At 34.6% G+C, this 26428-nt stretch overlaps 2 protein-coding genes across 3 annotated transcripts in view; one reads left to right on the top strand and one right to left on the bottom strand.

The window, feature by feature from the left end:
* The window catches only part of VEZT (vezatin, adherens junctions transmembrane protein), a 57884-nt gene that overhangs the window by 11374 nt on the left and 20082 nt on the right, over positions 1–26428 (top strand). For both annotated transcript variants that reach the window (XM_033116566.1, XM_033116567.1), the window contains exons 3-7: positions 10594–10722; positions 14297–14383; positions 19710–19885; positions 21691–21966; positions 24758–24907. In XM_033116566.1, coding sequence (XP_032972457.1) covers positions 10594–10722; positions 14297–14383; positions 19710–19885; positions 21691–21966; positions 24758–24907 — 818 coding nt within the window. The remainder of the gene's footprint in view (positions 1–10593; positions 10723–14296; positions 14384–19709; positions 19886–21690; positions 21967–24757; positions 24908–26428) is intronic.
* On the bottom strand, positions 8204–8771 carry LOC117028248 (ATP synthase subunit g, mitochondrial-like). The gene is made up of 2 exons (XM_033116598.1): positions 8712–8771; positions 8204–8560 (listed from the first exon to the last, which is right to left on the bottom strand). The coding sequence occupies exons 1-2, from the start codon at positions 8769–8771 to the stop codon at positions 8204–8206; spliced, it is 417 nt and encodes a 138-aa protein (XP_032972489.1).

Here is a 26428-nt window from a genome sequence, read left to right as displayed (position 1 = left end):
GTTGTTAGCTTTGATACAGAAAAGTACACAGGATCATTCTATTCATTTGCTAAACTAACAATCAACACCTTTTTTTTTTTTTAATCAGGCCTCACATTAAGCACCTTTTCCCACATAAATAGCATGAATATATTCTCATTGTAAAAAAATCAAATGCAGGGAAAACATCAGCCCTCCCTTAATCCTTTTCTTCCCCACTTCTGCTTTTCTCCTCAGAAGTAACCTCTGTAATCAGTTTTCAGTGTAATTATATTCATAATAAACATATGCAAATATATGTCTAATACACAGAAATATTGTATAATTTGACTTTTTAAATATAAATGGAGTTCTTAAAAGATTATAGTAGTCAGTATTCTCATATGTACATTGAAAGATACTTTTATAGATATATCCATAAAATAGATGTCTAGTGGAATTGCTAGGTCAATGGATACATACATTTATATTTTTATAGACATTCTCCCACTAATAGTATATTAAATATTTGTTTTCTCATACCCTTGACAACATTAAATATGATCAAACTTCTTTATTGTTACCAACTACCAGATAAAAATTATATCTTTGTTTTAACTTGCACTTCTTCAATCAAGGTGAAAGTCTAACATGTTTTCATTTGTATTTACCATTTGTATGTGTTTTTTTTCCTTTGAACTGCTTTTTTATACCCTTTGCCCATTTTTGCAGTTTTAAAAATCTTTTTCTTACTGGTTTGTATGGGTTTATTGTAAATTGAAGAAATTAGTTTTATCACATGTTGGCCATATTTTCTCTCCAGTGTCATAAGAGTTATTTTTTCAACCAAATGAGCTGGACTTCAAAGTAATTTGTAAGGATAAAATACTATTGTTTTTATAGTCCCAGTATCCTTTGCAGCCAATTTTTAGGCTTGTGTAATCCGAGGCAAATACATATGGATTATAGCTCATCTGAAAAAGAAAAGATTGGGAATAAATGTAGGTATTATCAGAAGATTTATGTTGACCATGTGAATTTTCTAATAATCTCTTAAGTAATTTTAAAATTACAAGTCTAGTTTCTGGTTAAAAAAATATACAAATTATGCAAAATACTATATTAGACCAAGTTAACGAACTTATTTACTCTAAGTTAACTTGCAATGTAGCAGAGAAGATAAAAGATTTGGCTATTGTCTGGCTGCCTATATTCAAATCCTGGCTCTATCATTTACATACATGACCTTGGCAAAGTTACTTGGTCTATGCCTTAGTTTCCTCTTATCTTAAATGAGCTGTGGCTTACAAGGTTATTGTAAAGATGAGATGAGTTAGTATGTAAAAATGTTTAGAACAGTGCCTACTACAGGGTGGATACTTAAGTAGTATTTGGTGCTGCTGTTGTTTGGGGAGGCTATATGGTAGGGGAGGAATGAACCAAAACAGGTGAGAACCTACACTGATTATCCTCTTGTGAGAAAAGAATGCACCTGTGTAGTAGCAAACAGAATTAGCAGCCTCCACTGTGGTCTTCTCTAAACCAGAGGTAAACACTCCTGTGGCCTAAGAAATGGGCAGAGGGAGCAGGTCAAGGGCCATTTCCAGATGTCCACCCCATAGCCTGTGGGAAACTGCAGCCCTGGAATACTTGCTTTATTTTGTTTGTGTGATCTTGTTCATAACGATGCCTGCTATGGCTCTGTCACCTTTGCTAACTAGACTTCTAAATTGATCTATTTGCCTTGTGATGATTTTCTTCTTTGCATGTTATACCTGAAAATTTTCCTCTGGTTTTTCCCTGAATTATTCCCAATGATACTTTGTTAACCCTAGGCTAATAAATATAGAACTCACTTAAGGATGAGTGAACAGAAAAATCATAGAGCCTGTAGAGCATAAGAACGCCAGTTCTGTGGAGGTTTGGAGGAGTTACCACTTTCCAAAATATATTCACAGAAATAAAGAATTCCAGATTTGTGTTTTTCGATTCAAGAGACTATAGTTCTATGAAACTTAAAGCCGCTAGTGAAAGGGGAGTAATTTGAGATGAGGACAGCCTGAAGAGAGAAAAAAAATGCTTGAATTAAAAATTGTACCAGGCAGGTCAGCATTTGGATCCTACAGAATGGAAAGTCTGATTTATAAGTAATTAGCCATGTCTTACTTCCTGTTTTCTGATGATCATCTTGGGGCCTTGCTGAGCCTGCAGGGACTGCCTCTCCCAGAGGTAGCAAATTCCTACGAGGTAGTTAGCTACTCACCTGATAGGTGCTGCTCACCTGGCCTCCGTTTACCTGATTTAGTCGTTCCAAGGCCAGGTTCCCTGCTAGGACGGCTCCTCTGCTCCAGAGACTGCTGACATTCTTCAAACTAGCCAGTCTTAAACCGGCTTACCTTGCCTTGCCCATTCCTCAGAAACCACAGAAACCACAGTAAAGGCTCTTGCCCATAATTTCCTCTCCTCCCTCCTGACCAACCCTGGTGCTGCCCCATGTGCCCTCCCCTCCCTGTGACATCGTTTGCTCCCTTCTCTTGGGATTTGTGACTACAACAAACTACCTTTTCAGTGACAGTTGTCTCCTAATCTGTTGGTTTCACCGCACCTGAATAATCCTATACAATAAGATGAACTTGAGAGAGAAGACTTGGTTATTCCTTCTAGATCTCTTTTTTTCCTCAAAAAGGCAATTTTGTGTTATGGTTAAGGGTGTAGGCTTTGGACTCAGACCAGATGGTTTCACATCCTACGGGTGACCTTGGACAAGTTATATAACCTCCATAGGCCCCATTTCCTTGTATAACAGGAGTAATAGTACTAATATCTTTTTAGAAGTTTGTTGTTAGGAGTCAAGTAGGTATTATAAAACGTGCTTAATGCCTAGCATATATGCAACTCAACAAATGTTAACTATTTTTACTATTACTTATTATTTTCCACTTTTGCTCGACTCTTTTTCAAAATACTAATCTCTCTTAGGGCCCTCTTGTCTTCTCCCACTCTGCATTGTCTCTAGCTGAGCTTGCCATGTCTCCATACCTATGTGCTACCATGGGTTTGCCGCCATACCTGTCTGCTACAAACTCAAACCTATACCTTCAAACGAGGCAACTCTTGGTCTCCAGATACTTTAGGTCTAAGTTATTCACATCTGAATATCTCACAGGCAGCTCCTACTCACTGCCTTCCTCTTCAGATTTGTTGCTCTGCCATGATTTTATATTTCAGTATATAGTAGCACCTAATTGTTCAAACCAGAAATTTAGCAGTCATTTTGGCTCTTCCACTATCCACCACTTTCATAAATGTACTAAATTGGGGGGAAGGATTCATAAACTACAGAATGTTTATTGTATTTTGGGAGAGGGAATAGGGGTTGGGTAGGTTAAAGAAAGTTATTTTGCATTTTATATCTTTTTGTACTGTTTGAATTTTTAATTTAAAAGCAAAACAATAAAAAAAATTGAAATCTGTGAAGTTGAACAGTTGAACTTGGCTTCCTTCTATAAATAGAAAAAAGTCAACTTTTTCCTGAATTTCCCCAGAGAGAAGATAATGGCAGAAAACTACTGTAACTCTAGTGCCTGATGTATAGTAGGTGCTCAATAAATATTTGATTAGAGATAAATGAACAAATGATGACTGCCATTTAAGTTTCGCTTTTTGTAGCTAAATGATTTTTCCAGTGGAATGCTGTTAGCACTGAGTCATTGGCATCTGGAAGACAGAGTGTATAGCTTGTGAGGAACCTGAATCAGAATTTGGCCAGTAGTTACTGCAGTGTACAAATTACTTTTCTAAAAGAGTATCCAACTCTGAGAGCAGCTCTTCTGGGAAAGAGGAGAGAGTCCAAAGGGTGCATGAGGGTTAGTGTGAAAAGGACATCTAGGGTTCTGCTAGCTGTTCACTTAGCCTGGTGCAGGTGTTTGGTCGTGGGCCTATAGCAATGACAAAGGTGTGTCAATAGCCAAAGGAAACCACTAAGATGCCATTTGTGGCAGAGGCTAGAGTTATTTATATATATCCATTAGTGTGGGTTCTGATATCTTTAATGGGGAGCAGGGACATGAAATGCAGGTAGTATAGGATTTAAATGAGTTATTTTCTTGAAGTGCTTGTTCAGCAAAAACGTTGGGGTTTCCTGTCTATTTTTGTTTATTTTTCTTACAAAACTATGTTTCGGCCATCCGAACAATCTTAGTACAACCAGACTCTTGGCTATCTTTCATTTAGCAAAATTCTTTCTGGTACTGTGATGTGTGTTTTCTGTCAGCTAAAATTTACAGGAATTGTGAGCCACAAGGATTTCCTGAGGAGAAGCTCCCACATGCTGTGTCTGAGGTTTCTCCTATTTCTTTTGGCAGCAGTGACATTCTCCAATACTACAAAATTATAGTTTGAGTTCAGTGCTGATAATATCTCTTCAATAAAACAACTTAACTGAGACACTTGTGGTTCTATTTTGCTTAAACCAAGGAAAAAAGTTATAACAGAGAAAATTAACTATCACCACCTACTCTGCCTTATGCTCCACAAATAAAGTCCCCTTCCGAAGCTGCCATCAACTTACAGTGATACTATATGAAACATAAAAATTTCTGTGCATTAGTTTATAGGCCTAATAGCCTCAAACCTTCAAATATAGTGGTTAGAGCTGTTGCAGTAGGAAGCCTCATCTTGCTGTAAAAGAAAAAAATAAAAATAAATTACTTTATGTTGGGTGATCAGTTTTTAATACTAAGACAGTATTTGCTTTTTTCACTCTGATTCTCTCATGCATGTAGATAGAGTACACAGGGCTCATCAATATGGTTTCATATTCCATATTAAAATTAACTTTTTTTATATTACATCATATTATATAAGACCCGGTCTTATAATATAGTAAAATAAGACCGGGTCTTATATTAATTTTTGCTCCAAAAGATGAATTAGAGCTGATTGGCTAGGTCTTATTTTCATGGAAACACGGTATCACTTGTCGAGTTTTGTTATAGCTTTTCTTTGATAATGCAATTATCAGAAAAGACTATTAAAATACTCCACCCTTTCCAACTATACATCTGTTTAAGGTCTGGTTTTCTTTATATACTTCATCCAAAACAATAAATGGCAACAGATTGAATGCAGAAACAGATATAAGAATCCAGTTATCTCCTATTAAACCAGACAGTTAAGAGATTTGTAAAAATGTAAAACAATCCATTTTTCTCAATTCTTTTATTTTTCATTTTGGAAAAAAAAAAGTTACCATTAAAATTTATGTTACTTACATTAATGTTGTAATGGGTTTGTTATTTTAAGTAAATTAATAACTTCAAATTTTTCCATTTTAATTTCTAATATGATAAATATTGTTAAATTGCCACATCAACAAAAGTTATTTGTGACCCTCAATAATTTTTAAGACTACAAGGAGGCTTGGTGACCAAAAAAAAAAATTGAAGAACCACTGGTCATGGTGTGGTTTTTTGAGATCTATCACATAGTACACAGGTTATTTGGCAGTTTCAGAGAAAAAAAATGACAGTAATTTTATACCCCCCAAATGTTTTATAATTAACATAAAATAATAATTTTACTAAAATCCCTTTGCATTCTTAAAAATTGCTTATGTGCTTCAAGGTCTATCTCGGTCAGTTAGTTCATTTTGACTTGTTAACCAAGGGATGTTTGTTTTTCATTTGTGTTATCATTGGTTGAATTTTAAATTTTCTTTTGCTCAAAAGTGATTGAAGCATAAAAGTAGAAATAAAACAGTAAAATGCTGCAACTCAGAATACCATCATAAACATAATAAATAAAGTTTTAGTGTTCATACAGTTCGAGTTTATATGTTAGAAAGTGATATGATTTCCATTAACAGACAAAAAGACAAAAGTGAAAATAAGAAATACGATCACTGGAATGATAGTTTATCAGACCTGCAGTGCTTTCATTCTTAGTCTCCAAAGCTTGTCTATTCTGAAATTCTGTCAAATACTTAGTTACATAGAGCCATGAAACAAAGCACGGTGATGGTCTTGGCAAGCCAGAATTTCCCAGAACTGTAAAACTGTATTCTAGGATGAAAGTGATGAATTCTGTCACTGAAGATGGGGAAGAAACCAGAGCTAAGAAAGACATGTAGAGTTGCAGAACACAAGTGGATATGTCACACCTTTGACAAGAAGCTTGTAAAAACCATCAAAAGATCTACATTTGGAAAAATGGCAGAATGTGCTACTGGTAGAATTACTGTGTCAAATGAGACTGTTGAACATTATCAGTAGTATACAAGGTAAACAATGAATGCTACTATTTTTGTGAAATACCAAATAGTAAGTGTTCCTGATAATGGTGATCCTGAGTATATACGCTCTTAGTCGATGTACAGAACATATATGGAGAACAAAGTATTCATTTTTTCTCCTGTTTATTCACTTAAAAAAAATCTGTTACAGATCTTCCATTTTGTTATTTTGTGAGCTGTGACATAAACTGGAAAAGAAAGGAACTCAAGTCAGTGCTATCACAGCATCGCCTAAGTGTACAGTAAGAAAGGACATACAATTTGAATCAAAAGAAGTTTGGCCCCATGCCCACCCCATCCCCAAGCCTCTTACCAGAGAACCATTAGCCGGTAAGAGTGTGCCTCATGATCTCAACTGCATCTTCAATTAGAACAAGCGTCAGCAAATGAGATTGTTGGGCCAGATTTGTCCCAAGCATAGTTTTTACGTTTTTTTAATGGTTGGGAAAAATATCAAAAGAATGATATTTTGTGACACATGAAAATTATAAGAAGTCAATTTTTCCATAAATAAAGTTTAATTGGAACATAGCCATACTCATTGGTTTATGTGTTAATTAATTAATTTAATTAATCAATCTGTGGCTGCTTTTGCACTATAGCAGCAGTGTTGATTAGCAGAGACAGAGACCATATGGCCTACAGAGTCTACAGTAATATTTACTGTCTGGCCTGTTATACAAAAAGTTTGATGACTCTTGAATTAGAGTAATTCCACTTTGATCCATCTAATTTATTGTTCTTCCCCATGGGAGTTCATTTGAAGAAAGTATCCTGCCTCAAAAACAAGTTGTTGTATTTTTTCTTTTTTTTTTTAAAGTATGTAAACTTTTCAAAAGGTCAGCCGGAATGAACTAGCATTCTTGTTCATTTGCCACTTGGGGGTTCACAGTTCAGTGTGAAAATACAGATTGAGTAATTCTGGGCAATATCTGAAGATCCATTATGGGTGATAAAGATTAACCATTTGTGCCACCAGAGATAGTAAATATGGTAGAGGGATAAGGAACATATTCCTCCTTATTTTATAATTTTTTGCATGTTTTTCGCAAAAGAGATTAAACAGTTTAAAAGAAGGTCATTTGACTCATTCATGTTCTCTTAAATTGATAGCCAGCAAATTACTACCAGTCCAGCAAATTCCCACTCTTCCTCATTTTTTCAAACTCAAGGATATATTACCTAAAAGTGTTGGTCTAATTTAGCTGTCACTCCTCTGTTTCCACAGCAACCAATACATTCCTGTAATTATTTTTTTGATAACCAATCACTTCTATTTATTTCAGGACATAATATAATTTTTAGACCCATGAATGATACTGAGTTATAACCCTGTTTAAATATCCATAGAACATTTTATTTTTGCAAAGATAGATTCTAAAAATCATAAAACCAGATAGACTAATAATAATGCACATATCAAAATTAGATTAAAAATTTAGTCATGGCTCTCATTCACTCTGTCCTGGCATTAAAGATGTTATAAAGATACTCAGAATACCAGCAAGTATCCCAAAATCTTACAGACATAGGTGTTGTCAAAGTTCTTTCTCTGATTTTTTATTCTTTAACTACTGACATGATATTACTTTTTAACTACTGAAATGATATTACTATTTCTCCTACTGTGTAGCAAGTTCTAGTTTTCTCAAGGCCTTTTCCCCAACTTCTCTGGAAGTCAAATGTATTATTTCCAACCTTCAAATTAAAATGTTATCCTCATAAATACGCATATATATACCAGGTTGGTATATTCACGTATATCCTTTCCAATTTCAGGCTAAGCAAAGACATGCATTTAGCACTATATTAACACTATTAAATCAAAAGACAATCCAAATTAGTGTCAAGAGAAAATGTGACCTTCCATGCAGTGTTTGATACAGAAAATATTGATTTTCTATATCAATATTTGATTGAAATACCAGTCTGATCACACATGTCCAAGAACATTCAAATAATAAACCCAAAAGAAACAGATGTTAACGATTGGTCTTCAAACATTATAACCAAGATGCCACCCTTGCCTATGATCTCGCCCACATAAAACCACATCCACACCTCAGTGGCCGCCAAACCATTCAGCAGAGCTTCCTTACCTGTGAGCTGTTTGAAGCTTCCAGTTTGAGCACTACTGACTATTTTTTTCAAGTTCTGAGTAGCTGTAGGGATCTTAGCAGGGGTTGGAGAAAGCAGCTCAACCTTGGCATATGGCAAAAATATGGCCAGTTGAGGCTTCGAGTAAGTCACAGCAGTGTTTGCCAGCACCGGGGCCTTCTCTGCGAGATTATGGACAAAATGGCCATGGTTCTAGAATGGAAAGTCCATGGCCTCCACATTCCTGTAATTACTAATTTGCTTGGTGTCTCTGTACTAAGCTATAAGTAAGCTTCTTTAGTGTCTTCCTCTCGACATAGCTGGGACTGTTTATAATTTTCGGTAGTAGAGTATAATATTTCACTGCTGGCTTTGGAGTTAGATCTATCCTACTTTCTCTAGTTGAGTGACTCTGTTCCCTCATGTATGAAATGGGAAAAACAATAGTGATGATGATGGTACCTTTCAGAGTTTGTTGTGAACCTTAACAGATGAAGCATGAAAATGCTAGTTAAGCTTTTGCCACATGGTAAGTACTATGTCATCTATGTTGCTGTTTTTTTTGTTGTTTTTTTAGCGTGGTTGTTGTATCTCTAACACCTCACATAAAGTCTTTTTAAACTATTACATTTTTGTTGAATGGAATCAACATTTGTTTTTAAACGTCACCAACTTTAGAGAAGAGTAAAAGTTAAAATTAAAGCTTGCTATTCACCCAGAAAGAGTGGTCTCAATAGTCATGATGGTATTTTTGTTTGGGGGATTGGGGTGATTTTTTTTTAATCTGTTCCAAAACCTATGCTCTTTTCACATAGCTTAGCTGAAGTTGAAGTATAAATTGAGTGCTTATTTCGAGGTCTGACAATTAAGTTCGTGAACTCATCCTAGAAAAAGTACTACATACCTCATTGCTGAATATCACTAGGCTCACCTTCAAAGTACTTCCCTTGGGAAGCTATGCACCGATGCCAGCACCTAGTCCACCCTTCAAAGCAATTTTGGAACTTTTTCTGGAATGGCCATCAGAGCTGTCATAATATTACCCTTGATGTCCTGAATGTCATCAAAATGTCTTCCTTTCAATATTTCCTTTATCTTCAGGTAAAGAAAGAAGTCATTGGGGTCCAGATCAGGTGAGTATGGAAGGTGTTCCAATACAGTTATTTGTTTACTGGCTAAAAACACCCTCACAGACAGTGCTGTATGAGCTGGTGCATTGTCGTGATGTAAGAGCCATGAATTGTTGGCGAAAAGTTCAGGACTTCTAACTTTTTCACGCAGCCTTTTCAGCACTTCCATATAATAAACTTGGTTAACTGTTTGTCGAGTTGGTACAACTTCATAATGAATAATCCCTCTGATATCAAAAAAGGTTAGCAACATTGTTGCAACAAGTTCGCAAACTTAACTGTCAGACCATGTATGTGCCAGGGACTGTTCTAAGGGCTTTATTTAGCCCTCATAAGAACCCCATGAAGTAGGTATTGTTATTCTGATTTTTAGATGAGACAGCTGAAGCATGAAGACTATAAGTTGCCATAGGTTACACAGTTAGTAAGCGGCAAAAGTTGGAATTTGAACCTATGTATTCTGACTCCAGAGTTTGTTTTTAACCACTGTTCTAATGCTTTTGTTAGCAACACTGTCTTATTGCCATATACTTGTATATAAGCTTATCTTAGGTAACTTTCTTAGAGTTTTAAGTTTGTTTACCATGCCGGGCACTGTATGTATTATCTACTTTAGATAATACATATTTGTGCTTGAATAAATTAATATGATTGTATGATAAAATTGCAATTAATACAGTATAATCACTGCCTAATTCTACTTGGCTTCAAGTAATAACTGTTTTTCACTCTAGGTCCTCTTAGGAGCTATCTATAGCCAGGATTGGCTGTTATGAAGCAATCTAATACTACAAAAATGTGGGCAGAGAAATTGCTTAACAAATCTATTTATATTCCTAAATTCATTTTTCCTTGCTGGTACTCACTCAAAAAAAAATCTGTGTATTTTATTTAGAGTTTTCCCCGTTTGGGGTCCCTCTGTTGAATTATTGAGGTTTTTTTTAAAATGTTAAATGGCATTTTAATGTTAAATGGCATTAAATTCTTTACAGATTAAGCCTTAAAGAATTTGGGTATACTAGTCATAATAGTGAAGTTTGGTATTGCGTTTGGCCTCTAAAACTTTTGAAATAGTAATGATCTTAAAATTTGCTTTATTTAATATGTCTTTTTCAGAATTCTCCACTTTACCAGTACTTACAGGATCTGGGACACACAGACTTTGAAATATGTTCTTCTCTGTCACCAAAACCAGAAAAATGCACAGAGGGACAACAAAAGCCTCCTACAAGAGCCCTGCCAAAAGTAAGAAAGCATGCTCATCCGCTATGACTTAATCTTTTGTTCTTTACCTTACAAAAAAACAAAAATAAGAAAACACCTTGTAAGTGCCTCCATGTCCTTCCCAACACTGGAAAGAATTTATTTTATATTTCATCAGTAGTATAAAATTGTCTGTTTAGATACACGTGAATCCTTGCTGATTTGGACAATCTCACGGGTAATTTGTATAACGAATGGAAATGAATATGGTTGAGGATTAAAATATTTATTTAAATATTGACATTATCTGGATGGAATCAGAAAAAAAACCTTAATGAGAACCTAACTATTAGGACTCCTATGTTAACTGGAATTTTTTTTTCCTTTAAATATATTTTTTAAAAAGAGCACAAACTATAAGAAAGCAATTTAGTAAGATATTTTATAAACATTTCAAGGATATGCAATGGAGTAGATAATACCTCAATTTCTGATGCCCTTAATGTCTGCAGTATTACACATTTTTATACAGTAAATATCTCAGAGTTGAGTACAGCATTATGAGGCTGAGATATCAGAAGAATCTCCATTGATTGTGTTCTACAAAATGAATTAACTAATGAATTCATTTATGTCCTGTTACACCTATTTACTAAAGAAAATATTCCAGTACATTTCAGTTTTAACACACCGAATTCTACTTTAATAGAAAAAATATAACCAGGTTACCTAATTTCTTGAGAATTTTGGTTTAATCAATGTTTTATTACAAGAGTCAATTACTTTCAGAAGGAGGCTTTTAAAGTTTTGCTCGTTTACTCTATGGTGATAGAGGTCTTTTCTCCTGTTCTTAGAAAACCCCTAAAGTGTGAGGTAACCAAGCTGGGCCCATTTACAACAGCAAAGTAAATCCCACGGAAATATTTTGGTTTGTTTTTCTGACTAATACCCATAAGGTAGGAGATAGGGAAGTGAAAGTTCATGGAGATCAGAACCAGTTTTGCTAGTTTTCTCTGCTTAAAGCCTTTCTTCTTGCCCCTTTCAAATATGAATGTTCCTAGGAAGGGTTTTGAAAGGAAAACCTAGATTATATCTAATTGGTTATTTATAGATTAAAACTTGGATTTGAGATTACTTGGCCACAAAAGACAAAGAAAGGGTCAAGGGATAATCTTGGGGCAGGAGGTGAGCATTGATCTCTTGGGTTTTTCAATCCTTTTCATTTATGACAGGTATTTTTACATGTAGAAATGTTATTATCAATTTATAATAAATAAAATGAGTTTAAAATGTCATTTCTTCAGAAACTGAGGAACAGTAAAAAGCATAGCCAGAGGATGTTTTTCAAAATTACCACATGTCTAGAAAGTTTGTGTGGTCTTAGTCTTAACACATTTCAACTGTATGAGCTATATATTTTTCTAAAATGGAGTTTTTCTAAATCTGAGGCAGCTAAATTTTAGAGACTTGTACTATTTAGTTCCTTCTTAGTGGATATATTTTTAGAATTGCCCTCAAAATTCTGTTCAAGCAGTGAAGTACAAATTATTTTCTTTGGAAAGCAGATTTTTGTATGAGTTCATGATGAAACAGTCATTAACACTAATCACCTTTTTTAAAACTTTTTTACTGTGAAAGCACTTACTGAGCCGTCTGTACTGGTATTCTCACCATGAATATTCATTTTCTGTATACTTTTCTGGTTTCTTTTCCTGTGATTTTTTTTTTCTTTTAGGAATCACTGGCTTGCTTTTAATTAGTTTTAACCCTTAGGCTTTTAAAAGTGGAATCAATCAGAAGGCAAGGGTGTAGGAATCAATCAGAAGGCAAGGGTTTACATTTCTCTTGTAAACTCATATTTAAGATTCTTCTTTGGAGTAAAGCAGGCTCTTCACTCTTTACAATGTGATAGATGGAAAAACTATCTCCATGTTTTTTCCCTAGATTCCCCCATTCAGTCTTGGCTACCACAATCAGACAGACAGAAAGCACGAGGACCCCTTTTTTTTGTATCTGCACTGGAACCTTAGCAGCAGACAATAACTGCTCCATGTCTGTCAAATACATAAGCATTTCTGGTAACTACTCTTAAACATTCCTTCCATAAAGTTGAGCATCAGGCCTCTTCTCTGCTTGGTCTGTTTTCTCAGAGCAATCCCATCTACTTTCTTGCCCTCACTGGATACTTATGTCCTTCCTCTTTGTGGAGTTACAGGTGCTTGTGAGACATTTCCACCTGCATGTACCCCAGGAAACTCAGCTTCAGCATATCTAAAACAGTGTCTTTCCTCGGCACCCCACAAACAAAATATTTTTTCTTGTATTCCCAAATTACCACCCTTTTAGTTATCTTATGATTTCCCGTCACTCCCACACTGATTTGGTCGCTAAATGATGTATCAAGTCAACTTCTATGTCTTTAAAAATCTACCCCTTATTCATTACCATTTTTGCTATCCTAGTTTCAGGCCTATATCATTATTTAGCTGGACTAATATCCTTCTAATCATGCTTCTGGACTGGTCATTCTCTGCCATTACAGCCTCTGCACTATTGCCAGATATTTTTCTAAAAAGCTGATTTTTATTGTTTCATTCTCTTGCATAAAAACCTTTGGTGGCTCCTCTCAGCCTAGAGGATAAAGTCTAAACTATTGTGGCATATAAGACCAAAATCCTTTAAAACTCATCTCAGTGTACCTTTTTAACTTGATTACTATTCCTTCCTTCCCTTGGGATTTAGCTGTCCCAGACTATGTCACCAGCCCCGTGGCATGCTTTCCCATGGCTCTCTCCTTTAATTATCCCATTCCCTTGCCTGGAGTGTTTTAACCTTCTTTGTTGTTAAATTCCTACTCATCTGTCAGGGCTTAGTTCCAGTGTTAGTTCCTCTTGACCTCTTCTTTTCCCACACCTTTTCATATTTTGTATTGGTTTGTAATTATTTGTACTGTCTCTTCTGTACTAAGTTCTTGACAACAGTTGTGTGTATTCCTCTTTGTTCACATGACCCTTTTTCAGTACCTGGGATATAGTAATCACTCAGTGAATTTGAGTTCCATTTACTGGCATGCTCAGGAAATGGGCTAGTAAGGTATATTGACTTTTGGGGTGATTCAATAATCTAACTTTTATTTCAGTGAGGCAGTTTTTCTAAAATTGATAAAAATCATCTTTGTACCTTAGTATTGTAGAGTGAAATGTTCTTAATATTTAAGAAGTTAGAGTACCCAATGGTTTTCATTTTGAAATACATACCATCATTGTCTTGACATCGTTTATAGTGCACCTAAGATAAATGGGCTGCTTCAGGATGACTTCTGACTGCTCATTAAAAGTCACATTTCCAGGCCTCATTCCAAACTTACTGAGTCTGAACCTTTCTTTGGGGGCCCGGGAATATGTTTCTAACTAAAATAGAATTCGGGTGATTCTGATGTGCAAGTAAATCTGGGAGCTAATAAGGAGGCTGAGACATACTGACAAAGCATATAACCTGGATGATTGTTTTCTCCCTTTTCCTGATAAAAAATTTGACTAATTAGATGTAAATTATTCGAAATTTTTCTGCTGTTTGGGTGTGGTTTAATAATCCTATACAATGTAATTCGTTTCAGCAGGGTATCCTGGTAAAAGTGGCTAAAACCATCAAAAGTTGGATTTTTTCTCAGTGCAATAAGAAAGACGACTTACTTCACAAGTTGGTAAGTGTTCTTTTTACTTTTTTTGTCAATTTTCAGGACTCCAGTTTATTAGAGAATGAATGAATCAGAATTTGTTTTGCTACTGATTTGGGCAGTGATTGATTTTGATTAGATATTCTGGGCAGTTTTTCAAAAGGAGACTGTCTGCTTCATTAAGTGTTAAATAAAGTTGTTTGTATCACCTAAAAAAAAAAATTCTTCAATAACTAGAAATTTTTGAATTTGTACTTATTAGTATTGTTTCATAGTTGTTCTAAGAGGTTATTAGCCACTTAGAATAGAATATTCTGGTAGTTATCAAAACCACATTTGTTAGATTACTAATTTCCTGCTGCCGTTTTCCTCCATTGACAGTTATTCCTCTTGTATTGGTTTGTAAGTATTTGTACTGTCTCTTCTGTACTAAGTTCTTGACAACAGTTGTGTGTATTCCTCTTTGTCCACATGACCCTTTTTCAGTACCTGGGAAAATCTACCTATTAGTGGGATCTTCACCCTTTTTATTAGGAACTGGGCTGTCTCTATCCTTATCCCATAGCCTATGATTTACCAAGTCTGGGCAAAATCAAAAGTGGTTCTTCCCTAATTTATTTATCATTAATCTACCATTCTCTGATAACTTCATATGTAAAACTTAGTCTCCCAGGACTGATAAATCACAGAATTTCCCAGAGACTTGGAATAGTCAGCATCGAGAGTCTGTGACTGCAGTGAGGCTTGCGTTTTCGATCTCTCTTTCTGCTGTAATGTATCTGTTGCTTGACCCCCTGACTCCCAAGAAGGAGTATTTCAAGTTTTTACATCCTAACAATACAAAATCCAGGTAATATAGCTAAAAAATTGATTATGATGTTCTCGTGAGTCTTAATAGGGTAATCAGGTTACAGGTAAGGAGGTTTTCAGGATCCTCTGCTGGCCTGTGACCTTAAGATGATAATTATCATTCTTGTAAATTATCATTCATAAAGAAATGTTTACAAAGTGCTTTCACATTTTGATTTTGAAATCAAACACTATGAGGTTGAGTGCATTTTACCAGTTGGAAAGCCTGAGGTTCAGACAGCTTAGTTTGGTTTAAGAATACTTATTAAGTAAATTGTTCAAGAATGTTCAGGTAGAGAGTGATAGTCAGAATTTGAAACCAGGTGTGCTGGTTTCAAAGCCCAAGGCTCTTTCCGTTATAATGCAGTACATCTCTAGCTTGAGTATTATTATGTTTTGACTGACTAAAATTACTTTTTTAGCAATCCAAAAGGGCCAGTTCTCCGTTCAGGGTTTCATCTTTGTAGGTATGTTGAGAAGGTCAATGAAGTGTCTTGTCATCTACATAGAATATCATCTCTGTCCAGGTGGAGCTATCCTCATTCTTCAGTGATACTAGGACTGTGGTAAGGTACATGGACCCATATACATTTTTCTGTGGTTTTATCATAGTCTGTATAGTCCCGATATTTCCAGTCTTGGTTCTTTGTCATTGGCCATGTTTCGTGTGATCTTCACTGTAAGTGTGAGCTTCTGTATGTGTTCCTTTTTTGCCTAAATTATGGAAAATTGTAAGACATACATATCTAAGGAATAGCTTATGGCTAATGGGACAAGGAATTACCCAGTTGGCTTCTGGCATGAGGTTGCTTGACTTTTTCCCCTGGATTGTGACATATTTAAATTTGTATTAGCTATACAGATATTGAACCAATCTCCCTTTCATTTTATATAAATACTGGAAATTGCTCCATGATATCTGAACACTTTGCCGTTGTTCATTTTTATTAAGGTAGTACTTAAAGATTAGAAATCCTTTATAGCAACTATATTGGTAGTTTAGTGGTATTAGCACTTTTTAGTCTATAAAGTGCTTTCACACATGTTATCTCACTAGATCGTCATCAGCTTTATCAGACAGCACTACATATGTTAAAAAATGTATAAGATCATTGAAGTGTATCAGCACATAAATAAGTTCCTTTCTGTATCCCTAGGGGCAAAAATAGAAATCTCTTTATTCTTTAGCTGTGCTTTTCATACCCTTTGCATCCATCCAGGCAGAAATTTTCTTAAGTTACCTTCTCATGCCATTTCTCTGATTGGATCCTAAAAAGATTCTCATTATCTATCCTATCAAATCGAATACATCACTTCGCCATAAAAGAGTCTACATAATTTGGCCCTAATCTACCTTTCCAGCCTTAACCACCGATATTTTCATCAGCCAACCCTATCTTTCTTTTCCTTTGTTCCACACCTGTTCTGTTTGTCTATGTCTGTGCAATTATACTGTGGTACAGTTCCTTCCATTTTGCTATTATTGGAATCTTTTCAATAAGCAGTCCTAACTCTTCCTCACGGCCTTTCCCAGAAACTTCAGCTCGCTGAATCTCTTATTTTCTACAACAACCTCGTAATAATTATCTATGCTATGCTTTGTATTATATTATGTGTGCTTTACTTTATTGTATTTTAATTATTCCGTGTGTACTGACACTAGCAGCTAACACATACTGCTTACTGTGTACCAGATACTCTTAGTATTTTACAATATTGACTTACTTAAAACCTTAAAACAACCTTATGAAGAAGGTACCATTTATTTTGCAGGTGAGGAAACCGGAACAGAGAGGTTATTAACCCGCTTAAGTTGTGGAACCAGGATATAAGCCTAGGTACTAACTAGGTCTTGCATTCAAACCTGTTGAGGGTGAGCCAGAGATCGCAGGGTCCACCTCCCTGCAGCACAGAGCTAGTTAGATGATGCCTACTAATAGTTACGTCCATCAAATTAGTACCTTTTAAATGTCTTCATATGTTTGAGACTTGGACATGAGTCCAAATAGAGCTGTTGTGACATATTTCTTCATTTAGTAGGTAGCTGTTTTCCCAGTATTTTGTTTGCCATATTGTACAGTTTCCATAGTTTCTGCAGTTCTTAGTTTTGTAATTAAAGAGTAATCTTTTATAATTTATCCTTAAGAAAATTAATTCATTAATCTAATTCAATTTTATAGCTATAATTATCAGACTGTAGTTCAAGTTATTCCTTTGTAGAGGCAATCTAACAATTAAGATAATACTGCTTTAGTTATCTGGAGTTTCTTGGTCCCTTTCAAGTTTATTTTTATGTGTAGATGATTGTAGGTTGTTAGTTTGTCACATTCTTTAATCAAATATTTCCAAAGCTATTAATACTGCCTCAAAGCACATTTGTTTGGGGAAAACATTATCCCCGTTTTGGAGACAGGTCTGATGCTAAGGAGTGGTGCTGAAGAAAGTGAGTACATGTCTGTATCAGGGTCCGTGAAGAGGGAAAGCTCCCATTGCCTTAATAGCTTTCCCCTCTCTGTGAGCCTCAGCCTTCATTTATTTAGGCTTCTTTAAATTTACCCATATATATAGGTGTAGAGAGGTCTCGTAAAAGGTATGATTTAAAGCTTTTGCAGCAAAAGCTTGGTTTTTAATACTTGTATTTGCATATGTTTATGTCTGCTTTGGGGTTCCAAACCAAATAACAATACCAATATGTGAAGATCTATTTTAAAGATTACTTGAAAATCTACCCTGCTCCACTCCTGCCCCTTTTGCTTCCCCCTTCCACCCAACAGTACTATAAAGTGAGCTGCGCTTTTATCTCTTTATGAAAGTGGGTGGGACGTCAAATAATTAAGTGGTTCTTAATGTTAGAATCAGGATTGTAAGAAGGGAGAGGAGGTGGTTGCTCACATATGAGACAGAACAGGGCTGAGAGGTACATGCAGAGTGTGTCAGTAGGTGGTGAGAAAGCCACACCAGGCTGAAAGGAAGATCAGTATTCCATTCAGATGGCGTTCTGTTTTGGATCAGTGAAAATAAATATATATGTACCAAAAGAGACCTAATATTAAAAACGTTCTTCTCTAACAGTGCCATAAAAGCCACAATCACCAGGCTGTGTACTTGTAGTCTGATATATGGATCACTGCATTCCTCCTTAAGTCCCCGTCATGATCAGCTAAGGCTGGACTCTGTGGTGTGGGAAGGATTACCGACAAGGAGAGCAAACCCACTGCTTCCAAACCCTGCACCTGACTCTTTTACTTTAATTGCTAAAGAACTTTAAAAGTTCTCTTTATTTTTATCTTACAATAGGATCACTCTATTCCTAAATTTAATACGAAGTAAAACTTTAAATTTCTGATGGAGCAGACTGTATACACTTAGGATTTGAAATCAGAATTCTGGACTATTTCGTCCCTTTGGGCTTCAGTTTCCTACGTTATAGAATGGAGGGCAGGATAACGTACGCCACAGGGTTCCTGTGAGAACTAAACTATCTGCTCTAACGTTGCTACCTCGCCTCTCACCTCCCCCACATACACTCTGCACAAAACGAATATTGATGACTGGCAGTTCTAGAGAAGCTTTATTCTGTGTCAGCCCACTCTTGCAACTCTTTCATCAGCTCAGTTCTTGTTCATACTTTGACGCAGCTCACAGATCACTTCTTTTGCTCTCTCTGACTTCATTGCAAATTTTGTCCCCTCTATGTCCCTTTCATAATATCTCATGGCACTTCTTTGCACATTATGTAGTAACCGTTTACTTTAAAGTCTTCTTCATTAAACTATGAACTCTGTAAGTGTAGAGACTTGTATGTCTTGTTCATTTTTTTGTGTCCTTGGTATCAAGCATGGTCCCTGGTATGTATAAGATATTTTTTGATAGATGGATAGAAAGAAAAGAGGGAGGAATAAGTGAGCTGGTATATGTGAAAGCATTTTGTAAACTATAAATGCTATGCACATGTTAGTGTGGTTTTGCCTTTCATTCCTTAATGATGTATTTTTAGAATCTAAAGGTCCAGCTTTAGAAGACCTCGATCCTGCTGATGTAATTCTTAGATATTAGACATATTGTTACAGGATCCAGGGACAGCATCTATTACAGGATTACCTTTTCCATGTTGTGTTTCAACAATTTAATCAATTAGGCTTACCTAGGCAGGTTTATTAATCTGTAATTACTATACATCTCTTTATTAAAATTTTATATTAGTAGTATATTGGTAGCTCAATAATAGCCACCTTAATCTGTACTATTTCACATTTACAGTGAAAAGAAAGCCCCATACAACATACTGAAGATAGATTGGACTGAAAAAAAAAGAAGGAAAGATAAAAAGATTTTTTTTTGAAAAAGGAAAGAAATAAAAAGATTGATTGGACTGTTATTTATTCTTCTTGGAGTGTATACTGAAAATAAATACCTCTAAATTTTATTAGTACGTTAGGAGTTTAGCATGTAATAAAAAAATTATGTATTATTAATACTTCTCTTCCGGTCTTTTAATGGCAAGGATATTGGATTCCGACTCGACTCACTACATACCATCCTGCAACAGGAAGTCCTGTTACAAGAGGATGTGGAGTTAATTGAGCTACTTGATCCCAGTATCCTGTCTGCAGGGCAACCTCAACAACAGGAAAATGGACACCTTCCAACACTTCGCTCCCTGGCAACCCCTAATATTTGGTACTGTCCAGAAAACATCTATCCTTTGCTTACATACAGAGTATCAGCAGAGGCAATCCATCATCGTGCTCTCCACTGTAAAGGCATTATAAACTTCCATACAGTTTAGGATTGTAATTAATGTAATGATATACCACAGGTTTAAAAAACAGTACCTTCCTGAGGTACATACTATTTAAAGTGAAGCTGGAAAAAAAAATCCAATTTGTTTATTATATACTTTCAACTCAGTATAATTAGTTCTGTGTTTAACAGCCCAACAAACAGGTATAACATGTGCCAAAAGAATTTCTCTTACCCATATACCTGTGTGCATGCAGGCCTAGCTAGTTCTTTATGTTTCTTTATAATTAATAGATTATATCATAATCACATTGTAGAGAAAACAAGGTTAGGAAGGGACATGGACGTAAATGGTTACCTCTTGCTTTGTTGGCTGAGAAGAGATCCTAGTCTGACGATTCAAACTATTCTAAAATTTTTTGACTACTTCAAATATTTAGGTCTAATGAAGAAGTCCGAGGCCATCATCTGTTTAAGAAAAAAGGAATAGTAGAAGTGATAATATATCCAGGACTGTTAATGTCCTCTTCCTGTTAAAGTTAGTCTATTAAATGAGGTAAATCAATGCTCAAACGGTTCGACTTATACAGGCAATTACATTCATTGCCCTTAGTGTTCTGAATTTATCTTTCTTCCTGTTGCACTGACTTCTGCCTAATAGTGTAACAGACAGCAAAGTATGATAGTTTCCAAATCTGTGTCACTCAGATACCATCTTAATGAAGTAAAGCGTCTTATCCTTTCAAAATATAAGAACTTGAGCTGCTAGAAGGAACCATAGGTTTTAAGAATTTTACAACTTTAAAGTTTTCTTTAGCCACAAATGTTATTAAGCATACAAGTACATGGTGAGATTTTGCTTTATGATATTACTCGCATTGTTTAAAAGTAACGAATTCCAAGAGAAATTAGGGCAGAAAAATATTTATTAAGAAGCATTCTTACATGTGATTTTCTTTGTAGTTTGACTGTAACTGTCTTCAGATATTGTTGATGTTGTTTTTCAGACACACCTCTCTTATATTCACCTCTTTCTTATATATACACATTCTCATCAAAGCCTTCATTGCTTAAAAGATGTATTTTAATCTGTAGATTTGTAATGGTAAAAAAATTTCATAATTTAGTTAAAGCAGCATAAAAGTACAAAGCTTGTCCGTATTATGATCTACAATATATATATTCCAAATTTGTAATGATGATTATTTAAAATTAGATGACTTTATTCAAAACAATTACTCATCAAATATATACTATTTCTAATTGGAAAAATCCTTTTATTTTCTTGGTGTTATACATTGCTGTTCAAATAATTAAAGTCTGATTTTAGGGAAAAGGAATTTATACTATATTTGAATATTAAAGTATTTTAATATTAAAAATTAGTAAAAATTATTTTTAATTTTAAATTTGTAAAATTGAATTTTTAAATCTATAATTTATTTTTAGGTTAAAGAATCTAAACCTAAAAAAGAAAAAAAAAAAGGTCGTTTCAGAAGGCACTTATTTCTTATGTTTTTCACCTAAACTTATTAGTTCAGATTTTAGTACCTAAGCACTAATGTCTGGTTGCTAGATATTTTTTAATTATTTCACATGAGTTTTTTAAACATCACGTTTTTTAAGGCATGCGTTACGAAGAAGCTAGCATTTTATCTATTGTAGTAAACCTAAATTACTGGTAAAGTAACTTATCTTTCTCTAGTCTTATGGATATCATTTTCTTGGTTTCTCCGTTATAGGGATGTCTCAATGCTGTTTGCCTTCATTAGCTTGCTCATTATGCTGCCCACTTGGTGGATTGTATCTTCCTGGCTGCTATGGGGAGTGATTCTATTTGTTTATCTGATCATAAGAGCCCTGAGATTATGGAGGACAGCCAAACTACAAGTAACCCTAAAAAAATACAATGTCCGTTTGGAAGATACAGCAACAAATAGCCGAGCTTTTACTAATCTTGTGAGAAAAGCGTTACGTCTCATTCAAGAAACTGAAGTCATTTCCAGAGGATTTACACTGTGAGTTCATTTTTCACGTTATTTTTAAATAATTCTTTTCTACTACATAGTTAAATTAGAATATTTATTATCTATTTTCATTTCTGTGTTGCATTTACAGAAAAAAGTAGGCTTCTCTTTAGTACTTATTAAAGTCTACTAACTACTAAGTGAAGGAATAAATGTATTATATGCTAGATTTAATGTGTAGTATGATTCTGCTTATCTGCTTTGAGAAACCAAGTGCTTTGAGAATCATGATTATTTCTGTGTTACCATGTGATTATATGAGATTATAGAGTCTAACGTTGAACTTACCATACAAAGTTATCCAGTAAATGCTTGTTCCTTTTATTGCCTGTCAGATGCTCTCTTTCCTCTGTTTAAATGTAGATGTATCTGACATACATTCATTTTGAAAAACTTGCCATGTATTAATAGTACTTTTTTTATTCTTTTAAATTTTTTCTTTTTCTTTTTCAATTACAGTTGACATTAGTTTCAGGTGTACAACATGGTAATTAGATATTTATATAACTTAGAAAGTAATCACCGCAATACGAATAATACTCTTTAGGTAAATGTTAGATATTATGGCATTGATACTCTCAGAATATCATGCAAATGGGAAATTAAATATTCACCAGTTTAGCTGTAATTGTATCAAGCTACAGAATAGATAGACTATTTATTCTATTAATAAAGGGAAAGTTATATTTACTGAGCACCAATTATGTCCCATGTACTATCCTAGGTAATTTTGCATACAACTAAAGGCATACAATTATAAATGGAAGAGCAAATGTTCACATCCATTCCATCTGATGCTAAAGCCTGTTTCCAGCGCAAAGCTGCCTGCTAAACACTTAACAGATGACAGTTTTACTGTATTTAATAATTTATGTAACTTACGTAACCTTTGAAATCTATAGGTGGGAGAAAGTAAGTATATGGTGAAGAGTAATTACTGTTCTTAGTTAGTTGTATCTGGAAAATCATGAAAAGGGGAAGTAGAGACTCTTTGGTAGTCATCATATCCTTCACTGTGCTCTGCTCTAGAATATTACTGAAACAGTCTTAACATAAAAGCTATATCTGAAAATTCATGAAACAGGGAAGTGGAAGAATCTCCAGTAGTCATTTCATTCTTCACTCTGTTGTGTTCCAGAACAGTATTTAAACAATTCTGAGACACAGGAGAGATTTTCTTACTTCTCTTTCTGCTCAATTGAAAATGTAACAGTCCTCACTGTCTCTTAATTTTTGTCCTTCCATTATAGTTAAAGTCCACTTCTTGATGATAGAGCTTAGCAAATATTAAGTTGTTTGAATATCAAGTTTTAAAAGTTAAAAATCAAGCCAAGAATCAGAAAGAGCTGCATTTCATACTTGACTTGCACAGTAGTTTATTGAGAGGACTGACTGGTTAAGTAAAGTGGCTACATGTCCAGTTAATGCTCAGGCATGTTGGGGGATTCTGTGCCTTTTATCATTGTCCAGCTTTTACGCATGAATAGGCATAAAGAGCTAAAGTGGGCCGCAGAGACATGATTTACCTCGATTATGACTTCTGTCTGTTCAGATGCAGATAGGCAGAAGAAATGTTGGAACAAATTGTGCTTCACTTGTCATCTAACAGAATTGATTGGAAAAAAATTATGAGGAATAATAAATCTTGAGTCATAATATTTTTAGTTTTTAAAACTTATTTAGTAAATAGTATAGAGTCCACACAATAGCCGTATGTTGAAAATGTGAGTGCTGTTTCGTTCTGCCTCAATTTGTCCTCTCTAGCAAATAATTTAACCTTTCTTTGCTTCATTCCCTTATTTTAAAATAAGCCTCTCAGTCATTGTCCATTGTTTTTTCAATAGATTTTTAATGCCTGGATGTATTTTAAAATAGATTGGCTTATCATTTTTAAAGTTTTGAGTTTGATGTCTTGTTTTACAAATTTGTGGTTATAGTGTAAAAATTATAAATTCCAATATTTTGTTTTGCTATTGGGAGAGGTTACTGTTTAGGTGAAAAAAAACTATTATCTGATAACTATGTAATATTTAATCATTTGTAGTTTGATTATATGTCATTGTTACAAATAGGTACTCCCCATTTATCTTTTGGAATGTGCTTCCTCTTCAACAGTTTTGAGAGTAGCTACGCTACTACATAGTAACCCTTACTTTGCCTTTCTACTCGCATTCCCCTGTTGGCCACTGGTCCTGTTATCTTTCTGCGTCCCCTACTTCATTTTGAGTAGGTAAGTGCCAGTGGCAGCAGGTGGGTAAGTCATTTTACCCTACTTTTATGAATGTACAGAATGCATTTCTGTACAGTTTTTGATTGTTCTGTAGAAGTGACCAAAAATATGACTGATGAACATATGTAAACGCATATTAAGAAATGTGACAGTGTTTATAAAGCTTTCATACTTACTGTACATACAGGTTTTGAAAAATAAATGTAAAGTAGTACCACTTTAGTATATTTTACCAAGTAGAGAATCTATATAAAAAAGTTGCAATTTCTTACATAAATATTCCTACATTTCTACTATATTTCAGCTAAAATTCTTTATTTCCCCATATATGAGGAAGCCTTTACTCTCTGAGATTTTAATTTTTCATTTGCTTTTTTTCCTGGTGGCTATATATGTAAAAAGGAATGGCTATTTATGAGTTGGGATATTTATAATCACTTTCTAATGAAAATCATGAAAAAGGAATTTTTTTCTAAGTTTAATAGAATTGTGGATTTAGGAAACAAAACCTTTAGGACACCTGTACAGTTGTATCACATTTTACTTTTCAAGTTTGCTTGACAGGGTCAGTGCTGCTTGCCCACTTAATAAAGCTGGACAGCACCCCAGTCAGCATCTCATCGGTCTTCGGAAAGCTGTCTACAGAACTGTAAGAGCCAACTTCCAAGCAGCAAGGTTCGCAACCCTGTATATGCTGAAAAAATATCCTTTTTTGTCAATATGCAAGAATAAGCAATATTTCCATAGTCCTGAATATAGATATTATAGTTGCATCCTGTAAAAGTTAACTGTGAACTGTGATTGCCTGTTTTGAAGCTAATTTCCATTATCACTTCTATTTTAAAACTGGAAATGCATTCCATGGGGAATGACAATAACAGACAGGAAGATAGTTCTTTTGCTTTCATGTGGCTCATGCTTAACAAGTAAAAAATTTGAAGTCCCTCCCTTTACTGGTCCAAAAAATAAAGTCAAAAGAACTTGACTTTGCTAAGTCTGACTTTTTCTTTCAATTACTGAATGTGGCAAATTTGTGTCATGACATGGAAATAAACTAGCAACAGGAAATCCTTCCCCTTTCAAAAAATAGAGGCTCTTGAGTCAGATGATCTATGTTTAAATTTTGGCTGTATCAGTTACTGTGTAGGTAACTTTAAGCAAGTTTCTTAACTCTTTCTATCTCACTTTATTCATTTTTATTTTTATTTTTTTTATTTTTTTTATTTATTTATTTTTATTATTTTTTAAATTTATTGGGGTGACAATTGTTAGTAAAATTACATAGATTTCAGGTGTGCAATTCTGTATCACATCATCTATAAATTACATTGTGTGTTCACCACCCAGAGTCAGTTCTCCTTCCATCACCATATATTCGATCCCCCTTACCCCCATCTCCCACCCCCCAACCCTCACTTTATTCATTTTTAAAACGGCAGTAATTAATTCGTTTTGTTGTTGAGATCAAATAGATTAGTGCACATAAAGTGCTTAGACAGTGTCTGGCTTATAATAAGTTATCAAAGACTACATGACAAATTGACCACTTAAATTTTCTAAATCAGAAAATTAGTTTTGTTAGTCAGGAAATAAAAGTATATAAGATCTTTATTTTAATTAAGATTCATAAATAAATTATGAGTAAATGGAATACAAAGACTACACCTGTAATAAAATAAAATATATTACATAATGCTGAAAGTTTATAGAGTGCTTTATATTCTATCATTATCTTATATAAACCTTTCCAGCTAAATTTTCTTATCTCCACTTTATGAGAAAACTAAATATAATCTCCATTTGTTGTGATTTGCTCAGTGTTATACAACTAGTAAGAGGTAAAATTGTGTCTTGACTGTAGGGCTTATTAAAACCTTTTCTTTCTATATATATATATGTATGTATGTATATGTATATTTACTATACTATACTACCTCTTTGGAAATTGAGAGAAAACATTTCAATTTTAGTCAAGAATTGGTCCATTTAGTTCACCCAGGCCTAAATAAATACCTGCCTGTTACGGGCTATGAAGACGGAGAGAAAACTTTGTACTATTTACTTCTAAGGATTTTTTAAGTGTAGTCAATACATAAGCCAGTGTTCATAACATAGTGTGAGTGCCCAGTGTGCCTTCCAACATAGGAAGACAGTCTGCTTGGCCTGTGGGTTCAGAGAAGGCTTTCAGTGAAGTGACACCTGAATTTATCCCAAGGAATGAGT

Source organism: Rhinolophus ferrumequinum, chromosome 10 (genome assembly GCF_004115265.2).
Source record: "Rhinolophus ferrumequinum isolate MPI-CBG mRhiFer1 chromosome 10, mRhiFer1_v1.p, whole genome shotgun sequence".
NCBI classification, from domain to species: Eukaryota; Metazoa; Chordata; class Mammalia; order Chiroptera; family Rhinolophidae; genus Rhinolophus; species Rhinolophus ferrumequinum.
The sequence above is the reverse complement of the archived record's forward strand: the minus strand, read 5'-3'. Positions and strand labels throughout refer to the sequence as shown.